We start from the raw sequence: 25,825 nt of genomic DNA on the forward strand, positions 1-25,825 counted from the left end.
GAATGCCTGTAGTCCCAAGTACTCAGGAGGCTGAGTGGGGAGAATCTCCTGAGCAGGGGAGATGGAGACTGCAGTGAGCTATGATGGTGCCACTGCACTCCAACCTGGGTGACAGAGCCAGATCCTGTCTCAAAAGAATAAATAAAATACAGTAAGATACATAAATAAAAGAGGCCCGGAAGAGCTCCCTCATCCCTTCTGCCATGGGAGGATTCGGAGAAAATGGTCGTCTGTAAACCAGGAAAACTATTCCCACCAGATACTGAATCTGTAAGAACCTTGGTGTTGGACTTCCCAGTCTTCAGAACTGTGAGAAATAAATTTCTATTGCTTGTCATCCACTTAGTCTGAACTATTTTTTTTTTTCAACAGCAGCCAAAATGGACTAAGACCTTTGGAAGGGCTCCATCTTTGCATCCTGTCTCAACCAGTAATTGGGTGTGGGCTGCCCCCAGGGAGTGGTATGACCTTGGGGAGCCAGCTTTCTCTAGCAGAGGTCAATTCTTAGAAGGAATTCAGCTGAAAGCTGTCAGGGACCAGCCTTCTCAGGAGCCGGAGAATGCATCTCTTCTTCCTAAAGGATGGTGTAGCTACTACGCCCTTCCATCCTGGGGCAAGCAAAGCTTTTCCTCAGAGTCAATTTATCTCAAACATAAAGGATTCAGTTTTTGCAACAGAATTTCCAGTGCATTGCTGGGTACCTAGTGCTGTACAGGTGAATCCATCAGGTACATGGCACCTGCCAGTAAAGAGACCACTATGTGGGAAGAGAGGCGGGCAAGGCACGGCTTATACATTGGCCACACTGACTGCATGTCTGCAGGGAGGTTCAGGCCTTTCCTCCCCATTCCCTCCCCAAGCTCTGTGGACCTACCTGCCTTTATAGGTGGTGAATCCAGAAAATCTGAGATAGATCTCAATTAAATTAGAAAGCTTATTTGGCCAACATTGAGGACGCACCCACGACACAGCCTCAGGAAGTCCTGATGACACGTGCCCAAGGTGGTCGGGGCACAGCTTGGTTTTATACATTTTAGGGAAACATGTGGTTCAGTCTGGAAAGACGAGACAACTTGAAGCAAAGGCAGGAAGACTGGAAGTGGGGAGCTAGCTTCCAGGTCACATATAGGTGGACACAAACCCTTACATTCTTTTGAGTTTCTGATTAGCCTTTCCAAAGGAAGCAAATCAGATATGCATCTATCCCACAGAGCAGAGGGGTGACTGAAGAGAATGAGAGGCAAGTTTGCCCCAGGCAGTTTCCAGCTTGAGTTTTCCTTAGTGATTTTGGGGGCCCAGGATATTTTCCTTTCTCAAGGTGCTGAAGGGATCCCAAGAAGCGAGTGACAGATTTTTTCTCAGCCCCATTGCAATGGAATTTTTTCACTGTTTTCCTCATGTTCTACCTGCAGGAGTATCCCCTGCACCCTTTTATGCAGGACATTCTGAATAGTGTGAGAAGCAAAAAAAGAATCTTTGCAATGTATATTAGTAACATTTAATTAGCCTTGGATTACTTATTAAGTGACAATTATCCCTATTATGTCTGTCACAGATGAGCGACTACATACTGTCTATGGTTTATGGGCCTAAAGTTCTCCACCGAGTGTCACAAATTCCCATTATGTCCCCAGCGCTGGGTTTTGCATTTAGAATGTGAGCAGAGGTGAATGGTACCCTTTGCACAGCCAGATGTTTCCCAGTTGACTTGGCAATGAGGTGGGGTTGGGCCAGCCTTCCTTCTGGTAAATGCAGAAAACTCATTAGCAGACAAACTATTGATGAGGTGCCCTGGCTGGCAGAAGGAAATTGAGCCACTGAAACTGGACAGCTCCCCTCCCCAAGCATCATCCTAAATTCTAGTCTCACGGATGTCACATTGGAGAGCCCCTGGAAATCACATCTTCAAACCTTTGATTTTGTTGCTAGGAAATCAGAGTTGCAGAGAGCATGTATGGTGTGTCTCTGGACCACAGTTGCATCCCTGAACCTTCCCGCTATGCCAGAGACATGCCCTAGACACAGAAGCCTGGACACCTCGCTACAGAAAGGTCCTTTTTAGCCAAATGTCTAAATGTCCCATAAGCCACGTTCCCTCTCTATGACCTCTTTCCAACAACTCCCTTTCCGTAGAAGCTGGAGATCTCAGGAATATGTAGACAGCTAACGACCTCCCCCATCTTCACCAACCCAAAAGTCAATGTGATACATGGAGAGATGGGCACCATATTCTGCAAGTTCTATGGTACTTGAAATCCTGCCTTTAGACTTTTTATGTGGAATATGCCATACTCTTTAAAGAATGTAGACTGTCTCCAACACAAGCCATCAACTCTTCAGCATAAACGAGTTTTCGAATTACCTCTGTAAAGTGCATTTTAAAACACTAAGCTGAGGTCTAATAAAAGTCAGACATGGAGAGGGGACCCAAAGGTAAATCAAGGGCAGTCCCACCCTGGGAAAGAAACTGACCAAGGTGGGGACTTGCAGGCTCACCAAGGAGGGAAGCAAGTGGGCAAAATGAGGATGGAGTATGAGCAGCCTTAGAGGCCAAATGCCCCTTGGGGGAGGTGGGGGAGAAAAATATAAGCTAGGGAAACACCCTGGTGGTTTCTTCCCATCTGACCATTTTACACAACTGAAACTCAGAGCTTTTCTACAAGGGCAGCCAAAACAGATTTGCAAATTAAATGTAAACGAAACCACAAAACTATTACATTTAAATAGAAGGTATTACAAAACAATGGAATTTAAATCAGCAATATTAATTCAGCACAATGGATTTGTCCTGCCCTGACACAAAAGGCTGTTCACAGTGTGTGAGTGGCAATCAGGGCCACCCAGTGCGCTGTGTCCTGTTTGGCCAGCCCGCCTTGGCGTGGACTATCGGCTGATCCCCTCACCTAACACAGTGAAACCTTCACACATCCAGCCACTGTGCACCAGGCCTATCCTTGGACAGAACACATCACCTATTCATAGCAAGTCTCTCTCAGCGATTCTCATTAGCCTGCAACAACTGGGACTGCACTACTTTGCCAAACTGATCAAACCATAAAATCAAACACCAGCTCTGACATCACATGGTGGCATTCAGGCTGGTCTTCCATAATCCTTGTCAACGTAACATTATACAATTCACAAATAATAAGAGCTTATAATCTACCAGTTAAAAGCTGAGACATAGAGATCAGGCTGAAACTCTCTTTCATCACTGCCATGAACTTCATCCCATCTAAGTACAACCTTGTCCAAAGCGGAGGCAGATGTTGTAGGATTCTCAGGATGGATTCTAGGGCCCAGAGGCCTGGGGTGGCGTCATCATTCTGCTGCTTTGTGCTGTGTGATCTTGGACAAGTGACTTCACCATTCTGTGCTTCAACTCCCCATTCTGTAAAATAAAACTCGGATGGTAACTACCCCTATAAAATTGCTGCGAGGATCATAGGCATGTTAATGTATGTGAAATATTTAGAACAGTGCCTGGCACTATGTTAGCACATGTAATGTAAACAAGCATTACTCTCAGGTTGATGTGGCTCTTTCCAGATCATTTGTACACATTTACTAATGTGCAAATATATTCAGTACGTTTTGATGTTTTAAAAAATGTTTAAGGATACAACCATATTCCTGAATCATTCTGCAACTAGCCTTTGCTCTAAATAATCCATGAGGTTCAATATTTCCTCCCGAACACATCACTACATACGTGCCAAGTAGATGTGAAGCAGCATTTGAATGACTGCAGCAGCCCACACCTGTAATGTCAGCACTTTGGGAGGCTAAGGTGGGAGGATTGCTTAAGTCCAGGAGTCTGAGTCCAGCCTGGGCAACATAGTGAAACTCTGTCTCTACCAAAAGATACAAAAATTAGCTGGGCGTAGTGGCACGTGCCTGCAATCTCAGCACTTTGGGAGGCTGAGGCAGGGGATTGCTTGAGACCAGGAGTTCAAGGTTTCAGTGAGCCATGATTACACCACTGCACTCCACCCTGGGTGATAGAATGAGATCCTGTCTGTAATCCGACCAACCAACCAAACCAACAAACAAAAGCAGACACATAGAGCCGAGACTAAGGGTGATGCTGGCTCATCATCCTCCTGCTCCACTGGTCCTCTCTGGCCCAACCTTTCAGAGCACAGCACTACAGAAGCTCTCTCTGCTGATTCTGCCCTGCTGGGGCCTCCAAGTGCCTTTTACATCACAGTACGGACCTGGGACCATAAGCACTCAACTTTCCTAAACTGAAGTTCATTTTAAATGCACTAAGGCAAAGAACAATTCAGAGGAAATTTAGTCCATCTGTGTGTGTGTGTGTGTGTGTGCATGCATGTGTGCAATGTGTGCATGCATGCAAGTGTGCAAAGAGTCCCTTCGGAATTGCTCTAGCTCATGCATTAGGGCACATGTGGACTGTGTGTTGTGAGAGCAGAGCTACCTACAGCAGCAGCCACTGTATTTTTCAATATTAAAAAACACTCCTGGCTACTGGCAAACAGCCACCTTCTCTGCTGTGGAAAGCCTCATGTCTTGGGCTCCCCACCTTACCTAATGACAAGATATGCCCATAGGCAACATGTTTGGAGGATGGTAGGGGCTGAAGGGATTATGGCTGGAGCACCCGGCCAGCAGTCAGCTCTCCTCCGCAGAAGACGGAGCACAAAGCATGGCGGCAGGCATTTAACTCTGCACTTAGCCGTTGCTCATTAACGAGCTCTCTGGTGGAAGTCTTTGCAGCAACTCTCTGGCACTGGAGGCTTTGTCATCCCACCCACGACAACCTCTGTTAGTCAATAATAACAGCTTATTTAAAAATAGCAGCATCAACTGTTTGCATTGTTATTATCTGTGCCTGGCTTCTAGCCCCAGAAGACTTGGGAAAGGTGTCCGACCTGCTTTTCCGGAGCTTCTCTTGCTGAACCTGTTTCCAGATCTGGGAAAAAGACAGACACATCTTTAGCAGACACTCACAATGTAATTGCCAGGCAGTTATGGGCTGCAACAGTAAAATACAGCAGTTGGCGGCACGGTAGGTTCATTAGTCAATAAAGCATTGCCACGCGTTTTATTGAATTGTAACCCTATTTTGCCCTGATGCGGACCTTGTGGAGCCTCTACCTCCACATAAATCTGAGTGATTCATTTAGCATTCAAAGTCGAGCAAAAGGAGGATTTGGTCCAATTCCAATGCAACCCTGCTCCATTAGCTATCTCTATTATTATCTGCCTTTGCCTCCTCCATCAGTGGGGACATTTTGATAAAAGCTCACATTGGAAATAAATCGGGGACTGAATGGCAAGACATGAACAAAATAACTTTCCTATAGGCCACTCTGTCCCTGAAATGCCCAGGAATAGCTAAGGCCTGGTAAGGAGACCGAGTGGATGATTCCCCTGGCATCCCTGCATCCAGCCATCCAACCCACTCAAGATGCCACTGGTAAAAGTATACAACGCTGCCATTTTTCTAGCATCTGACTTGAAATACATTTGACATGGTCTACTTAATGTTAGATGGCTGAAAAATGTTTTATTATTTACATTGTTTATTTCGGGACAGAGATTTAGCTCTATCACTAAAATTTCCACCCCCAAAGTCAGCAGGATTCTAAAACTAGAAAATAATAATAGGGTATCAGTCAATGTTATTCATTCCATATCTGTGAGAAGTACCCCAAATAATTTGCTAGTTTAAAAAAATCATATCTGTTTGCAAGCAATATTCGCATATGGTTGCGGGGATCTGGGATAATCAGAGCAAGAATGTAGATTTACAAATTGTAGGGAGTGGAAAATAGAAAAAGGATTTATAAAATAATGTGAAAATATGGGTGCTGATGAAAAATACCATTTTACTTTTAGGAAATGGTATTTTAAAAGTGTAAGAAATGCAGAATTGATTACTGGGATCTAGGGTCCACGTCCAGCTACTTTTTTAAAAAACTGGCCAAAAAAAAAAAAAAAAAAAAGGAGGAAAGTACTAAAAAATAAGGCAAATTCAAAAGAGAATAAGATAGGAAGACAGGAATTTCAACGAGCCAACATCAAGTCCGTACTCTGACCTGCCTGGCCCACTAGAAGGAAAATGAGCGTATCTTTTTACCCATTCCTTGTCTGAGAACCCCAAAGTGTCCAGTTATTTCTGAGACTTGAACACAGTGCCCCATAATCCCATGGTGGGGTGCTGCTTGGCTTTTTGATTATGTTAATTACATGTTTGCTTCCTTGGAATTTGAGGCCAGTGGTCCCGTTCAGCACCTTATACAGAACCAGTAATAGCAGCATCAGGGGAGGAAGCATCAGTTAAGGGAACCACAGGAGTGCTGTTTGTTTCCGATGGCCTTCCTCTTCTCCTGATAGCTGACAGTTCAGCAAAGGGAATTAGCAGCACATGTGGGCAAAGAACCGAAGAGACTCTTTTTCCCTATTTGATGAGTGCCATACGAAAGGTTGTTTCCGTAGCAGCTCAGAGCCCTCCTTGCTATCTCCTAAAGAGAAGCCTGCCAAGTTGGGGCTGTGGGTTTTAAGAGGTACAAACAAAGCTGGCATGGTAGGGCAGACCAGAGGTGTGGGGACTCAATGCAGTCTTCCCCATGGTTTCGTGGTGTCAGTTTCCAAAAGGCGGTCCCCGCTGCCCTTCCCACCAGACTCTGAGAAGCAAACCTTGCTGGCAGGAAACCTAGGCAGGAGTGGCTCCCTTCCCTGGCCTCTTCTTTTTTTCTGCCATGTGCAGCCCTGATGCCCATAACTAAAAATCAAGTTCATAATTTAATTTGGGGGGATCGGTTGCCAAATGCTCATTAAACAATTGGGTCTTTGAAAATGCTATCTTTAGATTTTTTTTAATTGACCTATTATTTTCTGGCTCTAGCTGCCAGATCCCCCACCGCAAACAAGGAGAAGCTTGCTACCTGGACTTTCTTTGATGAATAGTTTTAATTAAAAAATTCTGTACCATAAGTATTTTAATGTTACAAACATACCAAAGGTATGCAGTCATAAATTTACAAACACGTTTAAATTAATCTATAAATATGCTGCAAAATTGACAGGGCATATTTAAGCCGAGGGATGCGCCATGGATGTGCTAATAATGACAATTAAGAATCCTGTGAAATAAATGAAAATCAATACTAAGAACAGGTTGACAAAAAGGAAAAAAGAGAGGAACTAAACAACATGTAGTTGTCTATTGGGGAAAAAATTAGTAGCTGCTTGTAGTTTTGAAATGTCTACTATCGTGAAGGAAGGGCTCCTGCTGGCATTTTTTTCCCTCATTTTTGTGGGTCATAAAAACGCCCCTGCTGGGGTGACAAGACAGACCTACTAAGGGTTGGGTGGTCTGGAAGGAGGAGGGCTCTGCTTCAATTCTCTAAGCAAAATATACACCTTGCCAGTTACAGATCCGAAAGGAAACCATCCAAGGTAAGCTATGTGCCTAGACGCTGGCACATGGACACATTTTTTTTTTTTTTTTTTGCATGTGATGATCTGTTTTCTGCTTTTTAAGCACCGGGCAAGTTGTGAGGGTGTTTGTGCTCCAGGAGGCAGGAATGTTTTGGGGCCAAGGCGGGTAGCTAACTACCTGTGCTATAGGCACCACAGGTCATCCACTCACAGGAGCAGTAGGTGCTCAGGAGCTCCTTTGTGTCTCCCTACAGAAAGCACCAACTGCAAAGAGACGTGAGTGTGCTGCTCCCACTAATTCACAGAGTGCCTTGCTATGCCGAACCAGGAAACACACGCTAACCTTCATGGCTACATTCATATTAAAAGACAACTTTGCGTCTTTCAATCATGTATTTCCCTCTAATTAAGGCATATTCACTTTTTTCCCCTAATTAGGTATTCTTTGTTGCATAATGTTTGCTCTAATCTTTCGGAATCTTTCTCAATATCCAGTCATTACAGGCTCCCCTCGAATTCAACCAAAGCATGTTATTTTTTCTGCTAATTACATCCTCATTTACAGATTGGCGCCTCCTCTGATTGGCTCTGCGCACCAGTTGCTATGACTTCATTAGTCGTGTCTCCTGACCCTGTTATTTCTCGTGACAGGACTTGCTCCTCGTGTCCTGTGGCTCCACATCCCTGGGTCACTTCTCGCTAGGGTTGAAATCGTGTCAAACACACAAGGATTTAGGGTGTAGGAATCACTGCTGCGGTTGTTAATTACTACACACAGTAACGGTATGAATTGCTGCTGCTGGCTGGGCCTTTATTTCCTCTTCTTTTTTTAAAAAAAATTAATGTTTTAAAGGTATCAGTAAAAGGTTAGTTTCATTTAAAAAATGTGCCTGATTAAAAACAAAATGAAACAAAGCAAAATGTGTCTCCCTGCTAAGGCTCCTTCACACACAGAAGCCCAAAACCTTTAGTTTTGTAGGGGCTGCTGTCTTGGGAGCACAGAACGTCAGCTTCGGCTCAGTTCCCGTCAATCTCAAAACAATTGAATTTGAAAATCTTGAAGGTGGCGCTCATAGAATTTTCTAACCCAACGCATTCACCCATTTTAAAAAAAAGCAAAATTTTTAAAACTCTATAAAATTTCAACACATGAACACAAATTGTATTTATTAAATAACAAGATGAAGCCCTCTAGGTAACCATATTAAAAAAAAAAGAATGTAGCTGATTAGATGAGTTATGTATGTTAAGGGATAATTAAAATGAATGAATTACATTTGAGTACCAATGCTATCTTTTTAACGAGCAGAATGGGGTAACAGGACCTTAACGTTTGGGGGGTACCCAGGGCAGAGAGTGTGTGTGATCCTCACTTTTGGATTCTAGGCCTTCGGAATATCCCAGTTTCCTGGAATCAAAGATCCAGAAACAATCAAGCCTGCAGAGTTTAAATGCAAGTTAGTTAATATGAAAAATGCTGTATCTAGTTGTTTGCAAAATTACTTTTGTTGATTAAAAGGCTCTTCAGAACTTCCGGCTGGTGAAAGGGTTTTAAATTGTCTAATGCTGATTGTGATTGCTATGCAGAAAAAAGGCAGTGCAAAGCAAACCATTATATCACTGAATCTTTGTTAAGCAGGCCTTGAAAGTGTCTGACAGCATAATTAATCTTGTGATATTAACAAAGAAACCAACTCAATAGTATTGAAGATGCTTATTAAAAATACTAAATACCTTTTTCCACTTAAAAAACCTTTTGAAACGGTGTGGGAAGTGGCATTACTTTTTGTTTTTGCAGCATTTTCAACTAAAATTGATACTACGGTCTACAGCGCAGCAGCAAAATTGTGAAGTGGACAACAATAAGAATTAGTTTAAAAAATCATAAATCCCAGCCAAGAACACCGGCTGGGCTCATCATCCTGACAGCCAGAGGCTCCAACAACACCCCTTGCAGCAAACCCACTTGCCGAAGTTTAGGCAGAAAGAATGGTTGGTAACAAAAATCTGCAAAATATGAGCCTTCTACACATTGTTCTTTTCACTTGAGGATCGCAAGTGAAAAAAACAAAGTGTGTACAACCATTTATGTTTCTAAACATGTGGATTACTCAGGGTTCTTTTTTGTGAAGGCAGGGTTTGAGGGCCAGCTATTTAGGGCTTCCTGGGCCCCCTGGGGAACTGAACCATCTCCACATCTTGGGAAAATAACTGGGACCCCAACAAGCCTCAGCACTGTATTTCACTTGTGCTGGCAGTGTGCATGGCAATGGTGTCATGTAAGCTGGGTGAGACACAGGGGGTATGGGCACGGGCCTTGGTGAGCAGGGGTAGAGGAGAGGGTTCCCCTTTGATATGGTTTGGCTCTGTGTCCCCACCCAAATCTTATCTGGAATTGTACTCTCGTAGTTCCCATGTGTTGTGGGAGGGACTCGGTGGAAGATGGTTTGAATGATGGGGGCGGTTTCCCCCATACTGTTCGCCTGGTGGTGAGTGGGTATCACGAGATCTGATGGTTTTGTTGGGGGTTTCAGCTTTTGCCTCTTCCTCATTTTCTCTTGCCACCACCACGCAAAAAGTGCTTTTCACTTCCCGCCGTGATTCTGAGGCCTCCTCAGCCATGTGGAACTGTGGGTCCATTTGAACCTCTTTTTCTTCCTAGTCTCAGATACGTCTTTATCAGCAGCGTGACAAGTGACAAATACCTATTGGCAGAATTCTTACCTTGTATGGTGACTAAAAAGAGCATTGATACGTGACAAATTTGCAATTGGCAATTGCTGTGTAACTAAACTAGTAACCACACAATGCAATCACCTGAATGCCTAGAACGATAGCAATTATCCAGATCACATGTCTGTGGGATGACCTGAAGATTGGCGGGTCTTGGCTGGGCAGTTCCACTGATTTTGGTTGGGCTGGCTCATGACTGCATCTGCAAGTTGGCTACACTATCCTGGTGGACCAGGCTGGGGCCGTTCAGCTCCACGAGTCTCTCATGCTCACTGTCCCCAGCATGGCCTTCTCATGGTCATGGCAGAAACAAGAAAATAAGTGGAAACCCAGGAGGCTGCCTAAGACTGAGGGTCCTAACTGGGAGTAAATGTCACGTTGAGTGGCCAGGATAGAGTTAATGGAACAGAAACACTCTGGGAGGAAGTCACTAATAGGACTGAAAGGCATATATTAACATGTTTGGATTTATCCTGCTTCCATCCTGCACTTTTCTTAAAGAAAGTTTTAACACCTAATTATAACTCAACTCTTCTGCAAAGTAAAAATAAGAGGTAATTTATTTACTTGGGTATGGAGGAAAAAAAAATATTAGAATGCAGTATGGGTTTTCCACAATGTCAGTAGTTAAAAGAGAGCTGGTTAGAAGAGAATGGGTTGGACGATGTTTTAAACCATCATCATTTTCAGATGACATGATCATCGGCCAAGCAAGCACACAAACAGAAAAATCCAAACTCAACAGAAAAATTCTTGTGATGAACGATAGTTATTTTATTTGTCAATTATCTCTCAATAAATATGGGAAAATTAAATTCAGCAGAAATGTTGGATAGAACATCAAACGACAAAATTCAATGGTATTTCTTTTTATCAACTATAACCAATTAGGACATATAATTTTAAAATATAATACCATTTACAATAGCAACAACATACAAAGGATACGGAAATAATACTTCAATAATCCTGACAGATAACAATATAAGCAGATCAACTCTCCTATACTAAATCTATATATTTAATTCAATCTAAATGAATATTCCAGTTGGGATTCGAAAAAAATAGATGTTTACTCTAAAACGTACATGGATTTTAAAATCGCTCTAAAATTTGGTAAACATACAAAATCGCTAATTAAACAATAAAGAAAATCAAAGAGGGAAAAATTGTTGTATCAAATATAAAGTCATATTACAAAGTCATTGCAATATAAACAGTATGGCATTGGCATAGAAAAAATAGACTAATAAACAAATAATGGCACTGATCTAGGGCAAGTTAAACCACTCTACAGAGAAATACAAAACAAGATCTCTGCTTAATATCACAGTCAAGTGAGCTCAAAGTTGATTAAATGTGAACATGTGATGTGTAAATTTGAAAGGTGAAAATATGTAATTATTAGAAAATAATACAGAGTCTTTATGACTTTTAAACAGAACTTCAACAATAAAACAATAGACCAAAAAATTTTAAAAGATTTGAAACTTTAAAAGATTTGATCACATGAAAATTAAGGCTTTGGTTCAATGAAGGACAAGATAAAGTTAATAAACCAATGGCAGAATGGGAGATTATTTTGCAGTATTTTCAAATGAAAAGGGATTAATAGCTAGATAGTAACCCCAAAAGGAAAATACCAAATAAGATGTTCAGACAATTTATTTATTTATTTTAATTATTTTATTACTATTTTTTTTTTAGGTGGAATCTCACTTTGTTGCCTAGGCTGGAATACAGTGGCGTGATCTCAGCTCACTGCAACCTCTGCCTCCCAGGTTCAAGCAATTCTCGTTTCTCAGCCTCCCAAGTAGCTGGCACTACAGGCGTGAGCCACCACTCCTAGCTAATTTTTATATTTTTAGTAGAGATGGGGTTTCACCATATTGGTAAGGCTGGTCTTGAACTCCTGACCTCAGGTGATCCACCCATCTCGGCCTCTCGAAGTGCTGAGATTACAGGCATGAGCCACCACGCCCATTCTGTTCAATTTATAAAGAGAGACCAAAAATCATTAATAGAGAAATGCAAGTTGAAACAAAATGATACTACTTTATATTTAAAACATTTGTTAAAATAACCTGGACTACTAGAAAATCCCAAGTGCTCACAGGGATGAGGGAAGGTAGGACATTTCTGTGGGGCTGGTGGAGTGCAGGCTGTATCTCATATCCACCCTGGAGGGCAGCCATGACTGCTTTCAGTGCACACACTATCTGCGACTCAGGTTGGTTGCAGAGTATGCAGTGCATACAGGAAATTTCCCAGGGAGCATGTTCAGAATTAACATTCAAGGGAGTGAAATCGGTAGAAGTTGAACTGAAATGCACTCACCACAGAGGCCTCAGCTATTCCATTATCTTTTTTTTTTTTTTTTTTTTTAGACGAAGTCTCGCTCTGTCGCCGAGGCTGGAGTGCAGTGGCATGATCTTCAGCTCACTGCAACCTCTGCCTCCCGGATTCAAGCGACTCTCCTGCCTCAGCCTCTCGAGAAGCTGGGACTACAGGTGCACACCTGCATGCCTGGCTAAATTTTGTATTTTAGTAGAGATGGGCTTTCATTATATTGGCCAGGCTGGTCTCGAACTCCTGACTTCGTGATCCACCTGCCTCGGCCTCCCAAAGTGCTGGGATTACAGGCATGAGCCACTGCGCTCAGCCCAGCTATTCNTTTAGACGAAGTCTCGCTCTGTCGCCGAGGCTGGAGTGCAGTGGCATGATCTTCAGCTCACTGCAACCTCTGCCTCCCGGATTCAAGCGACTCTCCTGCCTCAGCCTCTCGAGAAGCTGGGACTACAGGTGCACACCTGCATGCCTGGCTAAATTTTGTATTTTAGTAGAGATGGGCTTTCATTATATTGGCCAGGCTGGTCTCGAACTCCTGACTTCGTGATCCACCTGCCTCGGCCTCCCAAAGTGCTGGGATTACAGGCATGAGCCACTGCGCTCAGCCCAGCTATTCTGTTATCTTACAGGGAAATCTGGAGCTGAGATGACCCTTCAAAGCTGTCTACCATGCCCCACCAGATACAAAGGGGCAAGTCGCAGGACCTAGGGCCAAGACCTCTCTTAGTCCCCTGGAGAAAGACTCAGTTGAGAGCTATTGGCAGCAGCTGAGGCTCCCTTGGTCCTGAACTGGATGCCTGGGTGGCCCAAAATTGTAACCACCATACTCTATGATCCAGGAATTCTACCACTTGAAGTGTCTCTCCAAGAAGCTCTCACAGAGGACCCCAAGAGGCACAGTATGGATGTTGGTCACAATATTAATTGTCGGGGGCAGGAACTGGAAGCCTGTATGGGGAAGGTAAGTAAAATGTGAAAATGTGTAGTGACTCAAAGTAATGGATCATATGTTCACACAGCAATAGGGAACTTATCATTTATATCAATTAAAATACATGCCCACTAACAATATATACCGGTCAAGAACACATACAAGGCTGGGTGTGGTGGCTCATTCCTGTAATCCCAGCACTGTGGGAGGCTGAGCTGGGAGGATCACTTGAGCCCAGGAGTTGGAGACCAGCCTGGGCAATAGAGTAAGAATCTGTCTCTATTAATAATAATAATAATAATAATAATAATAATAATAGCCAGGTGCGGTGGTGTGTGCCTGTAGTTCCAACTACTCAGGAGGCAGAGGCAGGAGGATTGCTTGAGACTGGGAAGTTGAGGCTGGACGACAAAACAAGACCCTATCTCAAAGAAAATAACACATGCTAAAGAACAGATAAGCATTAAACACACTGCAGTGATCTACAGAGGGAAGGGAATTGGGTTAAAAGAAAATAAATAAATAGACAAATCAAAACCAAGGAATCTGGCTGGGCATGGTGGCTCATGCCTATAATCCCAGCACTTTGGAAGGCTGAGATGAGCAGATCACCTGAGGTCAGCAGTTCAAGGCCAGCCTGGCCAACACAGTGAAATCCTGTCCCTACTTAAAAAAAAAAAAATTAGCTGCATGTGGTGGCTCACACCTGTATTGGAAATACAGCACTTTGGGAAGCTGAAGTGGGTGGATCACCTGACGTCAGGAGTTCGAGACCAGCCTGGTCAACATGGTGAAACTCAGTCCCTACTAAAAATACAAAAAAATGGGCTGGGTGTGGTGGCGCATGCCTGGAGTCTCAGCTACTTGCAAGGCTGAAGTGGGAGGATTGTTTGAATCCGGGAGGTGGAGGTTGCAGTGAGCCAAGATCGTGCCACTGCACTCCAGCCCGGGCAACAGAGTGAAACTCTGTCTCAAATAAATAAATAAACAAACAAAACCATGGGATCTTGCATAGATCAATGATGACAATGTGTTATAAATTGAAGAATACAATGAACTCAAACCTCTGCACCTGAGTCCGGGGGGGAACTCATAGTAGTGTCAGAAATTCCTATCCATTATTTAGGTTAAGCTCAGATTATTCCACATACCTTTTTTTTCCCCACATCTAACCTGCAGTAGGTCTCCTGGAGCTGTGGTCTAGCTGATGTATCTATTTTTTAGGAAATCAGGGATGATTTTCCAGATGTTTTAGATAGATGTTTTCATATTTGAATATAATTAAGGGTTTTTGAAAAAAAAAAAAAAAATGTAGAAAAAGGTTTACATTCTTTCTTCACACTTTGGATTTGGTTTGAAGAGAACGAATCCAAGCATGGGGTTTATGTTGCCAATGGCAGTTGAGCATGGAGGAAATCAGGAATTAGGAGAAGAGGGAAGAGAGCGTTGCATTGCTCCAGCCGGGTGGAGGGTGTTCCTGGAGGAAACACAAGTGAAAAGTGAAGTTTTACAATGAGAAGGAGAAACAAAGTTAAAGAGATCCTCAAGTATTTTTAAACTGTGAAACTGCCAAAGAGAATTTGAGGCAGAATGTACACAGTCCACATGGGGAAATGTTTTTTATAGAAAAATCCAGTTTCTAGGATATTCTTATCACAGGGCTGGGAGGCAGAGAACAGATTCAGAACAATGGCTTTGTCGAACTCTTAATGCCAAGAGAGTCCAGCTCCTTGTCTGAAAGTCTGGACTCCTGAAAGAAAGAAAATACATACAGGAAGATGCATTAAGAGGCAGTCTAGGTTCCAGTACCAACAGCCACAGCCCTGCTCTATTACTTCCGCAAGCCTCACTCTTCTTTGAGCCTCAGCTTGACCATCTGTAGAAGGAAAAGGTCAACTTTTTTTTTTTCTGAACTTTTAGGAACTGATGGAAAAGAGTGATGTAAGAAAGTGTTGATAAAATCTCTGCCCCAGCTGTCAGGAAGCTGCAGACAAACAGCTGAGTCCCATCATGTAAGCAACAAACTAATGGTATTCTTTGGGAGGAGGAGAAGGAGGAGAAGGAGGGGGAGGAGAGACAGCAGGAGGAGGGTCTGGGTGGTGGTGGGAGAGGAGAAAGAAGAGGGAAAATAAAAATAATATTTTCAGTGGAGTGGCTGGTAATATTTGTCATTCTCTCAGTCGGTTGTAGTGTGAGCATCTTACCACCCTTGTGTGAGCATAGGGTTCTTAAATAAACAAATATATACATACAGGTTTTCTATTATATGACCTCAATGCAAGTCAGCTACATCATCTGCGGCTCAGAGGAAGTAGCAACAATTTATTCCAACTCTGGAGAAAAAGTAACTCTGTTGGATTTATTGAAAATTGACATACCTGTACACGAACAGAAAATTGGATGATTTAATAATATTTAGGGCAATTTGGATCAGATGTGATTTCATTTTTAATTTACACGCATTATTAGACATGTGCTATTACAATTGTCCCAGCATCAGATCACCCTTCTTTATGAGACAAAGTCCACCTGCCTTTATAGAGATCAATATTTTCAAATATTTTTCTATCTTTTATTGAAAAGAGGGAATAGAGACATGAGTCTTTAAATGAAACCTTAATGAAGAAATAAAGTGGGGACTTCACGAAATCCATTCTGCAGAGTGTGGTGGCAGCAAACTGTCCACACCTTACTTCCTGAAGCACCAATAGCATAATGAAAACACCAGTGATAGGGGTGTGGTGTCTGTGGTGTTGACAGTATAGGCCGTGGTGTCTGGACTCAGTTGTGTGACTGTGGCACCTCTCTGGAGGTAAGTGGGATGTCCTTCTCAGTTCACAATTGCCATACCTGGCTCTACAAGCCTTCTGGATAGAAAGGTTACTCAAAATCTTTTTAGTATTTTTTTTTTAATCCTAAATTAGTCTGACTTTATTTCTGATGCTTGGAACTAAGAATCTATGCAGACTGGAATTCAACTCTCATGCAAGATGCAAAAATACTTCTCTAAATGTTTGGTTTATTCACCAAGGAATCCATCTGGATTTGTTGTTTTCATTGTGATAAGTTGTTTAATTACTTTGTTGTTGTTGTTGATAATATATAGGGCTATTTAAATTTTGTAACTATTCTTGTGTCTTTGGTAATGTATAATTTTTGATGTCTTTTATTCTAAGTTGTTGAAATTATTTAGGTTAACTGTCTCACACCATTCCTTTGTTATCTTTTAAATATGGATAGAAGATCAACATTAAAAAGGGGATGTATCATCTTTCATTACTGTTACTCTCCATCGGTGTCTTCTCTTTTATTTGGTTCAGTTTATATTTATTTTGTTGATTTTATTAATCAAGTCAAACAACTTTGGTTTCATTGATTTTTTTCTATAGTTTTGTACCTTCATATTTTATTAATTTGTTTATTGTTATTTTTTCTACTTATTTGGCTTTAATTTTCCTGAATTTTCTAGTTTCTTAAGATATAAGCCTATATCTTTTATTTTAGACCTTTTTTTTTCTAATGTAAGCATATAAGGCTATACATTTTCCTCTGAAGAATCGCTTTAACCGCATCGGATGAATATGCATGTTGTATTTTATATTCACTCAGTTCAAACTCTTTTGGATTTCCTCTTGTGACTTCTTTTTTGATCCATGAGATTCCCAGAAATATTTTCTCCAAATATTTGGGGGATTTTTAGATCTCTTTGTTTATTGCTAATTTTTTTTATATTGGAAATATATCCTGTATGATTTCAATCCTTTTGAATGTAGGTACACTTTTTCTAATGGCTTACGATGTTGTTTATCTTGGCAAATGTTCTACGTGTCATCGAAAAGAAAAGCATTTTGCTGCTGTTGGGTGAAGTGGTGAAGTGTTCAATAGATGTCATGTCAATTAAGTCCCACTGATTGACAGTTTTATCCAGGATTTCTGTATCCTTATAGATTTTACATTCTTTCTATTAATTAGTAAGAGAACTGTTGAAATCTTCAACTATATTTTGTATTTGTCTTTTTTTCCCCTTTTAATTCTACCATGTTTGCTTTAGTACTTTGAGGATTTTTTTGGTGCATACATGTTTAAGTTTGTTACATGTACATATATATATTATAATTATATTGAGATTTGAGCATTATGTCCTTATGAAATGTCTTTTTTATCTCTGGTAATAGTTATTGCACCTAAGTCTACTTTGTCTTATATTAATATAGTAATGCCAGTCTCATAATTAGTTTCTGCATGGTATACTTTCTCCTATCATTTTCTTTTAAACCATTCATATATTTATTTTTAAAGTAAGTTTTCTGTAGATATATATTAATCTTTGGTATTCAGAAACAAAATAGAATTCCAAGGAAATCTTGGGAATCCCTTCAATTATGTTATTCTGTATTTTCGTAACACCTTTTGCTAAAGTACCCATTTGTAGGTAGTTTTTTTTTTCGGTAACATAAATGTAATCTCCACCTGACATAGACATTTGAGAATGGAAAATATTTTAAAGGTGAATATTAACATAAAATAAATTCCATGCAAAATCATTGAAAATTTTGAAAATAATACCACAAAAATTAATACCCCAAAGGGATCATTAAAACATTGAAATACACAAAGCATTAATTGTCCTATGCACTAGTCTTTTCTCTTTTTTCATGACAAATCTTACAAATGTGGAAATTTTCATTCATTTTGCACTGATGTTGGTTGAATGACCAAGAGGGTACTGGAAAGCATTTGTAAATTGGTCTTTAGGGCACATGTTTCTTCATATCAGATTATATCATCTTTTAACAATAACAATATTTTATGTGCTTGCCTTGATTTTGATTTCTGCTAATGAAATTGATATTCTTTTTGCAATTCAGGTTTTAGATCAGTTTCTAATCTTATTTCAGAGTATTCCACAAACATGTGTTTACAGCCTGGCAAGAGCTATGACTGAGACTCACTGAGGAGGTTATGGTTATTCTCCCGCCTGCTCCTTCCCTGGTTTCTGTAAATGTTTATCTTAACCTTAGACTCTGAACATCAGTGATTCCTGTTCATGCTTTTGAGTTGACATCAGTGGATTCCTTAAAACTACTAGGTTGGTGCAAAAGTAGTTGCGATTTTTGTCTTTGAAAGTAATTAAAAGAAATGTCTATATTTATTGTTTAGCTTGAATTTGCACCCAAGATTTATACTTTTTTTGTTTTCCCAATTTCTTGACTGAAATATAAAAATTTCCCAAAACGCAGAGCAGGAATTTTCACATGGAAACATTAAGCATGTATTTGGTCTTGTTTCTTCATCAAGTCTGATCATCTCTGGCTCTTAATCAGTATGTTAGACTATTATATTTACTACAATTATTAATATGGTAGGGTTTCAGTCTACCATTTCAGTATTTGTTTTCTATCTCTCCCATCTGTTCTTTGTTTCTTTTCCTACCATCTTTTGAATCAATGGAGGATTTTTTAATATTCCATTTTATTTTTACCTTAGACTTATCAGGTATATATTTTGCTCAATTTTCAGCAATTGCTTGTGGCTTGCCATGCGTACCTTTACTTCTTTAAAGGCTACTTTGAAATACTATTATGGTACCTCAGGTTTAACACAAAAACCTGAAAATAACATCTTCCACCTTCTCCTTCCCATCCTCCCATCCATTGTGCTATTGTGCCCAGAGATTTTAATTCTGCAGATACTTTGAACTACACTACTGTCTATATCTATATCTTTCTAAAGTTATCCTATCTAAAAACAAAATTGAAAACCTGTTTTATGATTACTCACTTATTAGCCATTTCTGGCAGTGTGTTTACTGGAGTTGTTGATGCACAGTATGCTTACTAGAGTTGTACGCATGCTCGCGTGAAGCATTCTTCCCTTACCAGTCCGAAAGTTACACCGGTTAAACTCTGCCATTTTGCTTCTTAGTGGGCATGCTTAAGCCCACTTGCCCAATTCTTGATTTATCAAGAATTGACAGAATCTTATCAAGAATCTTATAAGATCCCAGTTCTTGAGATCTTATCAGGAAGCTGCTGATCACCAGTTTCAGGTGTTTCTGTCCATCGGGAGACTGCCTTTCCCTGGCACTTACCCTTTTTATAGATCTGTTTCAATTTGGTGTCATTTTCCCTCTACCCAAAAGCTTTCTTTAATATTTTGTAGCCTTTGCATATGCCATTGCTTCTGCTTGAAAAATGCTCTTCCCCACTACCTGCATGGTCAGTTCCCTCAATCCTTTATGTAGTTTGCTCGAATGTCACAGTCTATATGGGGTCCTTTAACCATCTTTCGATATTGCAATGCTCTGTCCCCGTGACTCTCTCTGTAACCCTGCCTTACTTTATTTTTCTTACAACACTTAGTATTTGACCTGTCTGGTAGTTTGGTTTTTTGTCTGTCTCCTCGTCATTAGAATGTAAGTTCCATGAGGATAGAATTTTATTCATATTTTTTCCACCCATATGCCTATACACCACTTCCTAGTTATGTTACCAGCTGAACGTACCCCAGTCACACAGCACCAAAGTATGTAAGAGGCGGCGAATCCATACGGATCTGCAGCAGCCTCAATTCTTGTCTCCTCAGAAGAAAGAATCCAAACGAAGAGCAGAGTGAGAGACTGAGGCAAGTTTAGAGGAGTGAAAATTTATTAAAACCTTCTCCCCGGATTCTTCCCTTTGGGTGAGCTGTGCACATGCGCAGTGGCCCACTAGCGCTTGGGAGGGGCCGCATGCGTGGTGCGTTTACTGGAGTTGTACGCATGCTCACATGAGGCAGTCTGCTTTTACCAGTCCAAATGTTATACCAGTTAAACTCCACCATTTTGCCTCTTAGTGTTCATGCTTGAGCCCGCTTACCCGGCTCCTGAGATCTCATCGGGAACTGCTGATCAGCAATTACAGGTGTTTCTGTGTATCGGGAGACTGCCTTTCCCTGGCATTGGCCGTGACCAGTTATTTTAGAGAGATAGCTTAACAGCTACCTCACCATCACCTGATGGTTGCCTGACATTCCTGATTGGTGAGGGAGAGAGAGAGGGGGTCAGGGGACTCTCCTGCCCTGTTCCTGTCTGATTAGCTACCTGCTGTAACAATTATACTATTACTAGTGATAAACCTATCACTTGTGCCTATGACAGGGCCTTGCACAAGGTAGATCACCAATGATTATGGTTGAATTAATAAACAAGGCCTCTCTTATGCCCCCAAGAGTAGCAGAGATGCTCTTCTCACCTCTTATTCTGAAGCTACTCTCAATTATATATAAGACAGTAAGATTAGTCAACTCACTCTCATCAGGTGGTTAACGTGCTAGTGGTTAATCCAATCCAGTTACTTGTTCCAATAATTAGACCCATGCTGGATGTGTTCCTTCAGCTCAGCCCTGCCTTCTCTGAAACTATTTCAGAACCAGTGGCTTCGGTTGGGCACTGGAAATACATAAAGAAGAAGACATACATGCTGTCTCAGGGTACTCGTGGGTCTCTAGCCAGGAGTCAGACAACATCACCACCATCACAAGCTGGTGATGCCAGAGAGGTGTGAATGGAGAACAGAGTTGAAATTCATATGGAAGTGACCAGTGGAGTTGTCAGGGACGTTTTAAAAAGAAAATAACAAGTAAACTGGGTTTTGACAAAAAATAAAATAGGGATTTATATTCTGCATGTGAGTACATATCTAAAGTAGAAAAGTATAACAGTTAAAAAAAAAAATACACAGTTATGTGGTTCAGGTTAATGCCCACAGGCCAGAAGAAGGCTCAGAGCCTTCTCTGTGAGTGTAAAGTTTATCCAAGTCACCTTGGACACCATCACATTCTCTGCTTAAGCAAAGCTGCTCGTCAGAGGAGTTTCTGAATATTCTGAATATGCAGGGACTCTCCTGGCCCTGCAGGTGCCTCAGGAAACCCTAGAGAGGAAGCACATCCTCATTGGTGAAAGGATCTCATGTGGCTCTTGCCAAGGGTGAGCAGTGTAGAGGGAGCATAATAAACTCTCTTAGACAACATCTGATTTGCAACAGCTGTCCCACTTCCGAGGCTTCGTGCTTTCAGTGCAGCCACCGCCAATGCAATATCCTCCGGTTTAAGGTTAGGTATCAGAAATACTTCTGCCAGAAGTTCTTGATGTAATCAAAATGGGATTTTCATGGACTTGCACAATTTTAGGATCTGGGAGAAGAAGTGTTACCCAGGCCTGCTTTGAGGCTGGCCCTCAGTCTGTCCCACAGTGAAATAGCCTGACATCTGACTTTGAAGCCAGGTTCTTGGGTCAGTTCCTACCTTTTTGTGTGTACCAAAGAACTCCTCCAAATGCTTCCTTTCCCCACCCATCTGTCCCCACAGACATGTACCCCAATGCCCTTAACTTGTTCCTAAATGAGTAAACAAAGCTTCAGTAACATATAAACATGATTTATGAAAACAAATCTCTCCCCAAATCTGCTTAGAGAAGCAGTGTCACATAACTGTAAGCAAAGATGAAAGACCACGATTAACAGGGTCCACATCTGTTTGGGGGAGGACGCCACTTGAGTCTCTGTCAGCCTTTACCTCAAAGAATGTGTACTCTAGTTCGATAATGAAACTCGCGGCCCGTCTGTCCTTCCGGTGTGCCCTGTGCTGTGCTGAGAACTTCCCATCCACTGGATCTCATGGAAGTTCACAGTCATGTGAAGAGGGGGTCTTGTCTTCACCTGTATCTTGCAAGTGAGTGGACAGAGATGCGGAAAGCATGAGAGCTAGTGCAGAGAAGAGCTGGGGCACCAGCAGTAGGACTGGAGGCAGGACAATGTCTTAGATTACTACCTGGATGGACAAACTACATAGATGAAGATTAAAAAAAAAAAAAAAAAAAAAAAAAAAAAACAAAACAAAAAAGAACCCTGGACCTGATTTATAAAATTGAGATGTCTCCACTGATCCAGTTGCTTGCATCATGTGTTAATTCTCTGCTGTTCTCTTTCTCATGTAAGCACCACCTGTCTTCCACATTATGATATGAAGCTGAAGATCCATTCCACTAGGTCAACGGGGACACTAATTGGGGAATATTTGAGGTGCAGAGAGGAGGGAGATGCTACATCCTGTGAACCTCAGTAAGGGGGATGCCTCTGTGTGTAGGGATGTCAAGGCCCTGGCCCTGTGTCATCACCAGGCAAGCCCTGTATTACCCTGGGAGCTCTGCAAGGACAGAATCTGTGTGACACTTTGGGAATTTCTAGGATGCTAATCAGAGGTCTTCTCTTGGGAATTTCTAGGATGCTAATCAGAGGTCTTCTCTGAGTTCTCAAACAAATGAGAAGTAGACCCTAGGGTCAAGGATGGATGAAAATATCAGCATGGTGGTTTGCAGAGCTAGATTGGATCTGCAGAGAGCCCAAGGCTCCCTGTCTTCCTCTGCCTAGTCTCCAGCCACTGAGTCCAGGCAGCTGTGTGCCCATTGTTTCTGGGGGCAGAGACAGAACCGGACCATAGACTTGCTGTGGGGAGGGATATCTGCCATATGGAAGCAGAAGCCAAGAGCATCTTTCCCCTGTGGTCCCTAAAGGAAAAATTGAGGAAGACCACAGGGAATAGCAAATCTTTCATAGCTTAAGACACACATAGACATCAGACTCTTTTCACCCTTCCCAGCAGCTGTCCTTCAGGAAAGAGGAAATGGAGTGGGAATTTTTCCCCCAATACTTTCAGGGCAGAAGTCATCATTTGCTACTATCTGAATGTTTGTGTTTTCCCCAAATTCCTATAAGGAAATTCACCCCCAAGGTGTTGGCCTTAGGAGGTGGAGCCTTTGGAAGGTGATTAAGTCATGGAGATGGAGCCCTCATGCATAGGATTAGTAGTTTTATAAAAGAGGCCCAAGAGAGATCTCTTTTCTTTTCCACCATGTGAGAACACAACAAGCAGTCACCATCTATGAACCAGAAAACTGATTCGCCAGACACTGAATCTGCCAGCACTTTGGTCTTGGACTTCCCAGCCTCCAGAACTGTGAGAAATAAATGCCTGTCATTTGTGGGCCACTCAGTCTATAGTATTTGGTTAAAGCAGCCTTAATGGACCAAAACACCATTCCTGTGCCCATCAGCAGCATGAAGAATAGGAAATGATATCTTCCCACTGTAGGTGTCACTGTTGACCTCCATCACACCTTCTTGCATCCACACCCTTGCTGTGGCCTCATCGCAGGTGGCATATGCTTCCCTGACTCTGGGCTCTGAGGTTGGCTATGTGATTTACTTTTAGCCAATGGAATGTAGATGGAGACAGAAGGGTGCCAATTTTGGATGAGGCATTTAGAAGCCCTTGGGTTTCAGTAGACCCTCTTGTGCCTCTGATATCACCATGCAGAGAACATGCCCCAGTTACCTCTCTGGTCCAAAAAGTGTGAGAGACAGGTGGAAAGAGACATGGTAGACACCCTAGCAATCCCAGATGCGGAGCTGCTTAGTCAATACCGTTCTAGATCATCCGAGTCCTAGCCAACTCATAGACACCCAGGTGGTAATGCAGGATTGCTGCTTAAGTCCACAAGTTTTGGGGCTGTCTGTTATGCAGCAACAACTAACTCATACACTTACCTTTTGTATTTATTTTGGAATCCCCCAGGCCTAGTAAAAGTCCCAGAATAGTGTAGGTGCTCAAAAAGTATTCGTTGTTTGAATGAATGAATGAAATCTCCTTTTTGTAAACCAGCTCATCATAATGTCTCACTAATGGCTGCCTTACATTGCAGTATTTATCTCTGTGATTTTGGAGGAATAATTAAAAAAAAAAAAAAAAAAACAAGGTAAGACAGTAACCTCTCTTGATATGAGCTGCTAAGCATTTAAAGTCCTAGGAGTCAGAGATCACCTGGCTGTCTTCAACATCACCTGCAGGCAGCTGGTGCATCACGCACTATGGTGTGATGAAGCCAGCCTCCTTCACCCCCCTCTAAACTCCGACGGGAAGAAATGACCCAACATGGCCATGCATTTATCTGGAGTCAATGCTGATTCTGACTGCATGACCACCTTTACCCTCAGGCATGTGAGTCCCATCGGAGAGGTTGCTAGTATGACATCAGATCCACTTTTCTTCCTATTTTTCAGAGGAAATGTTCCAACACATCCGAGGAAACACATGCCTTCCCAGACTGGCCTGATGCTGTTTCCCAGGAGCTGCATTCTGGAAGGTAGACCATCAGGTGGAAGAAGTATTCTTCAGAGAGCTGCCTTCCCAAGGGAATGGTGACAGCTTGCGCTTGCCGGGGAGTCCTGCTGCCTTCCGAGGTGTGAAGGGAAGGCATGCACTGTGCATATGCTGTACCATACAGTTTTGCCTACAACTGCTTGTAGCTTCATTGTAGCTGTGAATGCTCTGTTCCTCTCCTTTTCACCCCTGAAGATTCGCGAACATGCAGGATTGAGCTGTGTGAGGCATAGCATTCCCCACATGGTAGGCAAAGGAGGATGTGGGTCTGACGGCTCTACCGCCGCCCACCCGGGTGAATGGACGTGTGTTCCGGGATATCAGAGCTTGCGGCTGACCAGCCAACATGTCCACAGGCAGCCCTCTCACTGGCTGTCTCGACATTTTGGGTTTCATTGAAGGATTTTACTAACAGACTTTACAAAGGCAAAATTGTTTCTCAAGGAAGTGGACACGAAAGATCTCAAATCAGAGGCTGCTAAAAATGAGAGGCCGTCAGTTGCAGAAAAGCAAGCACAGATTAATGACCTATCTATGTCCTACATGGTTTTAGGACTGCGCCTAGATGGGCTTAAAGACCCTAGCCTAAAAACTATAAATGTGCTTCCGTTTTTGCCCTGTAGGACAAGAAAGCCTTATAGACTTGCTTCTAACTGTGAGAGGAGGAGAGGCCGGGAAGGGAGAGGGAGAAGAGGAGGAGAACAGGAGACAAGAAGAAGGGGAGAGGGAGGGGAGGAGGAGAGAGTCGTGTCAATATCTTTTTAGTGCACAAAACTAATTTTGTTCATCTTGGATTTGGTGAGCTGGATAATATTCTGTGCACAGCTCCTAAATGAATTATTAAATGTCAACTCAAGATGGCTTAACTAAAATACTCAATTTAATAACCAAAAGTATCGAAGGCAACAACAATAATTTTGCAGGTGATTGTAGAGTTGTCAAGTCAAACCATTATAGACAAGCATTTGGGGTTTTCACATAATCTCCTTCCACATCTCATCTTCTGTCACTAAATATCCACTCTGGTGAGCATATTCCATTTCAATAAAGATCATCCCTTCAGTGCCAGCTTCTTTTTATTCAGATCGAGCCAGAAAACCTTTTTTTTTTCTATAATATAAAGCTAAACAAGATCTCAGTCACAACCACCAAATCTTTATTAATGCATTCCTTGTGCTACTTCTGAATATTAATAAAAATTAATAA

At 41.9% G+C, this 25,825-nt stretch overlaps 1 protein-coding gene across 1 annotated transcript; it reads left to right on the plus strand.

The window, feature by feature from the left end:
• Positions 1–16,189: 16,189 nt before the first annotated feature.
• LINC03103 (long intergenic non-protein coding RNA 3103) lies at positions 16,190–25,680 on the plus strand. The gene is given in 4 exon segments (XM_017873579.1): positions 16,190–16,235; positions 24,520–24,973; positions 24,976–25,028; positions 25,030–25,680. Coding segments are annotated over 3 exon segments (654 nt in total). The 5' UTR covers positions 16,190–16,235; positions 24,520–24,727; the 3' UTR covers positions 25,385–25,680.
• Positions 25,681–25,825: the final 145 nt, after the last annotated feature.

This window comes from Rhinopithecus bieti, unplaced genomic scaffold, assembly GCF_001698545.2.
Source record: "Rhinopithecus bieti isolate Rb0 unplaced genomic scaffold, ASM169854v2 scaffold_7509, whole genome shotgun sequence".
NCBI lineage: Eukaryota > Metazoa > Chordata > Mammalia > Primates > Cercopithecidae > Rhinopithecus > Rhinopithecus bieti.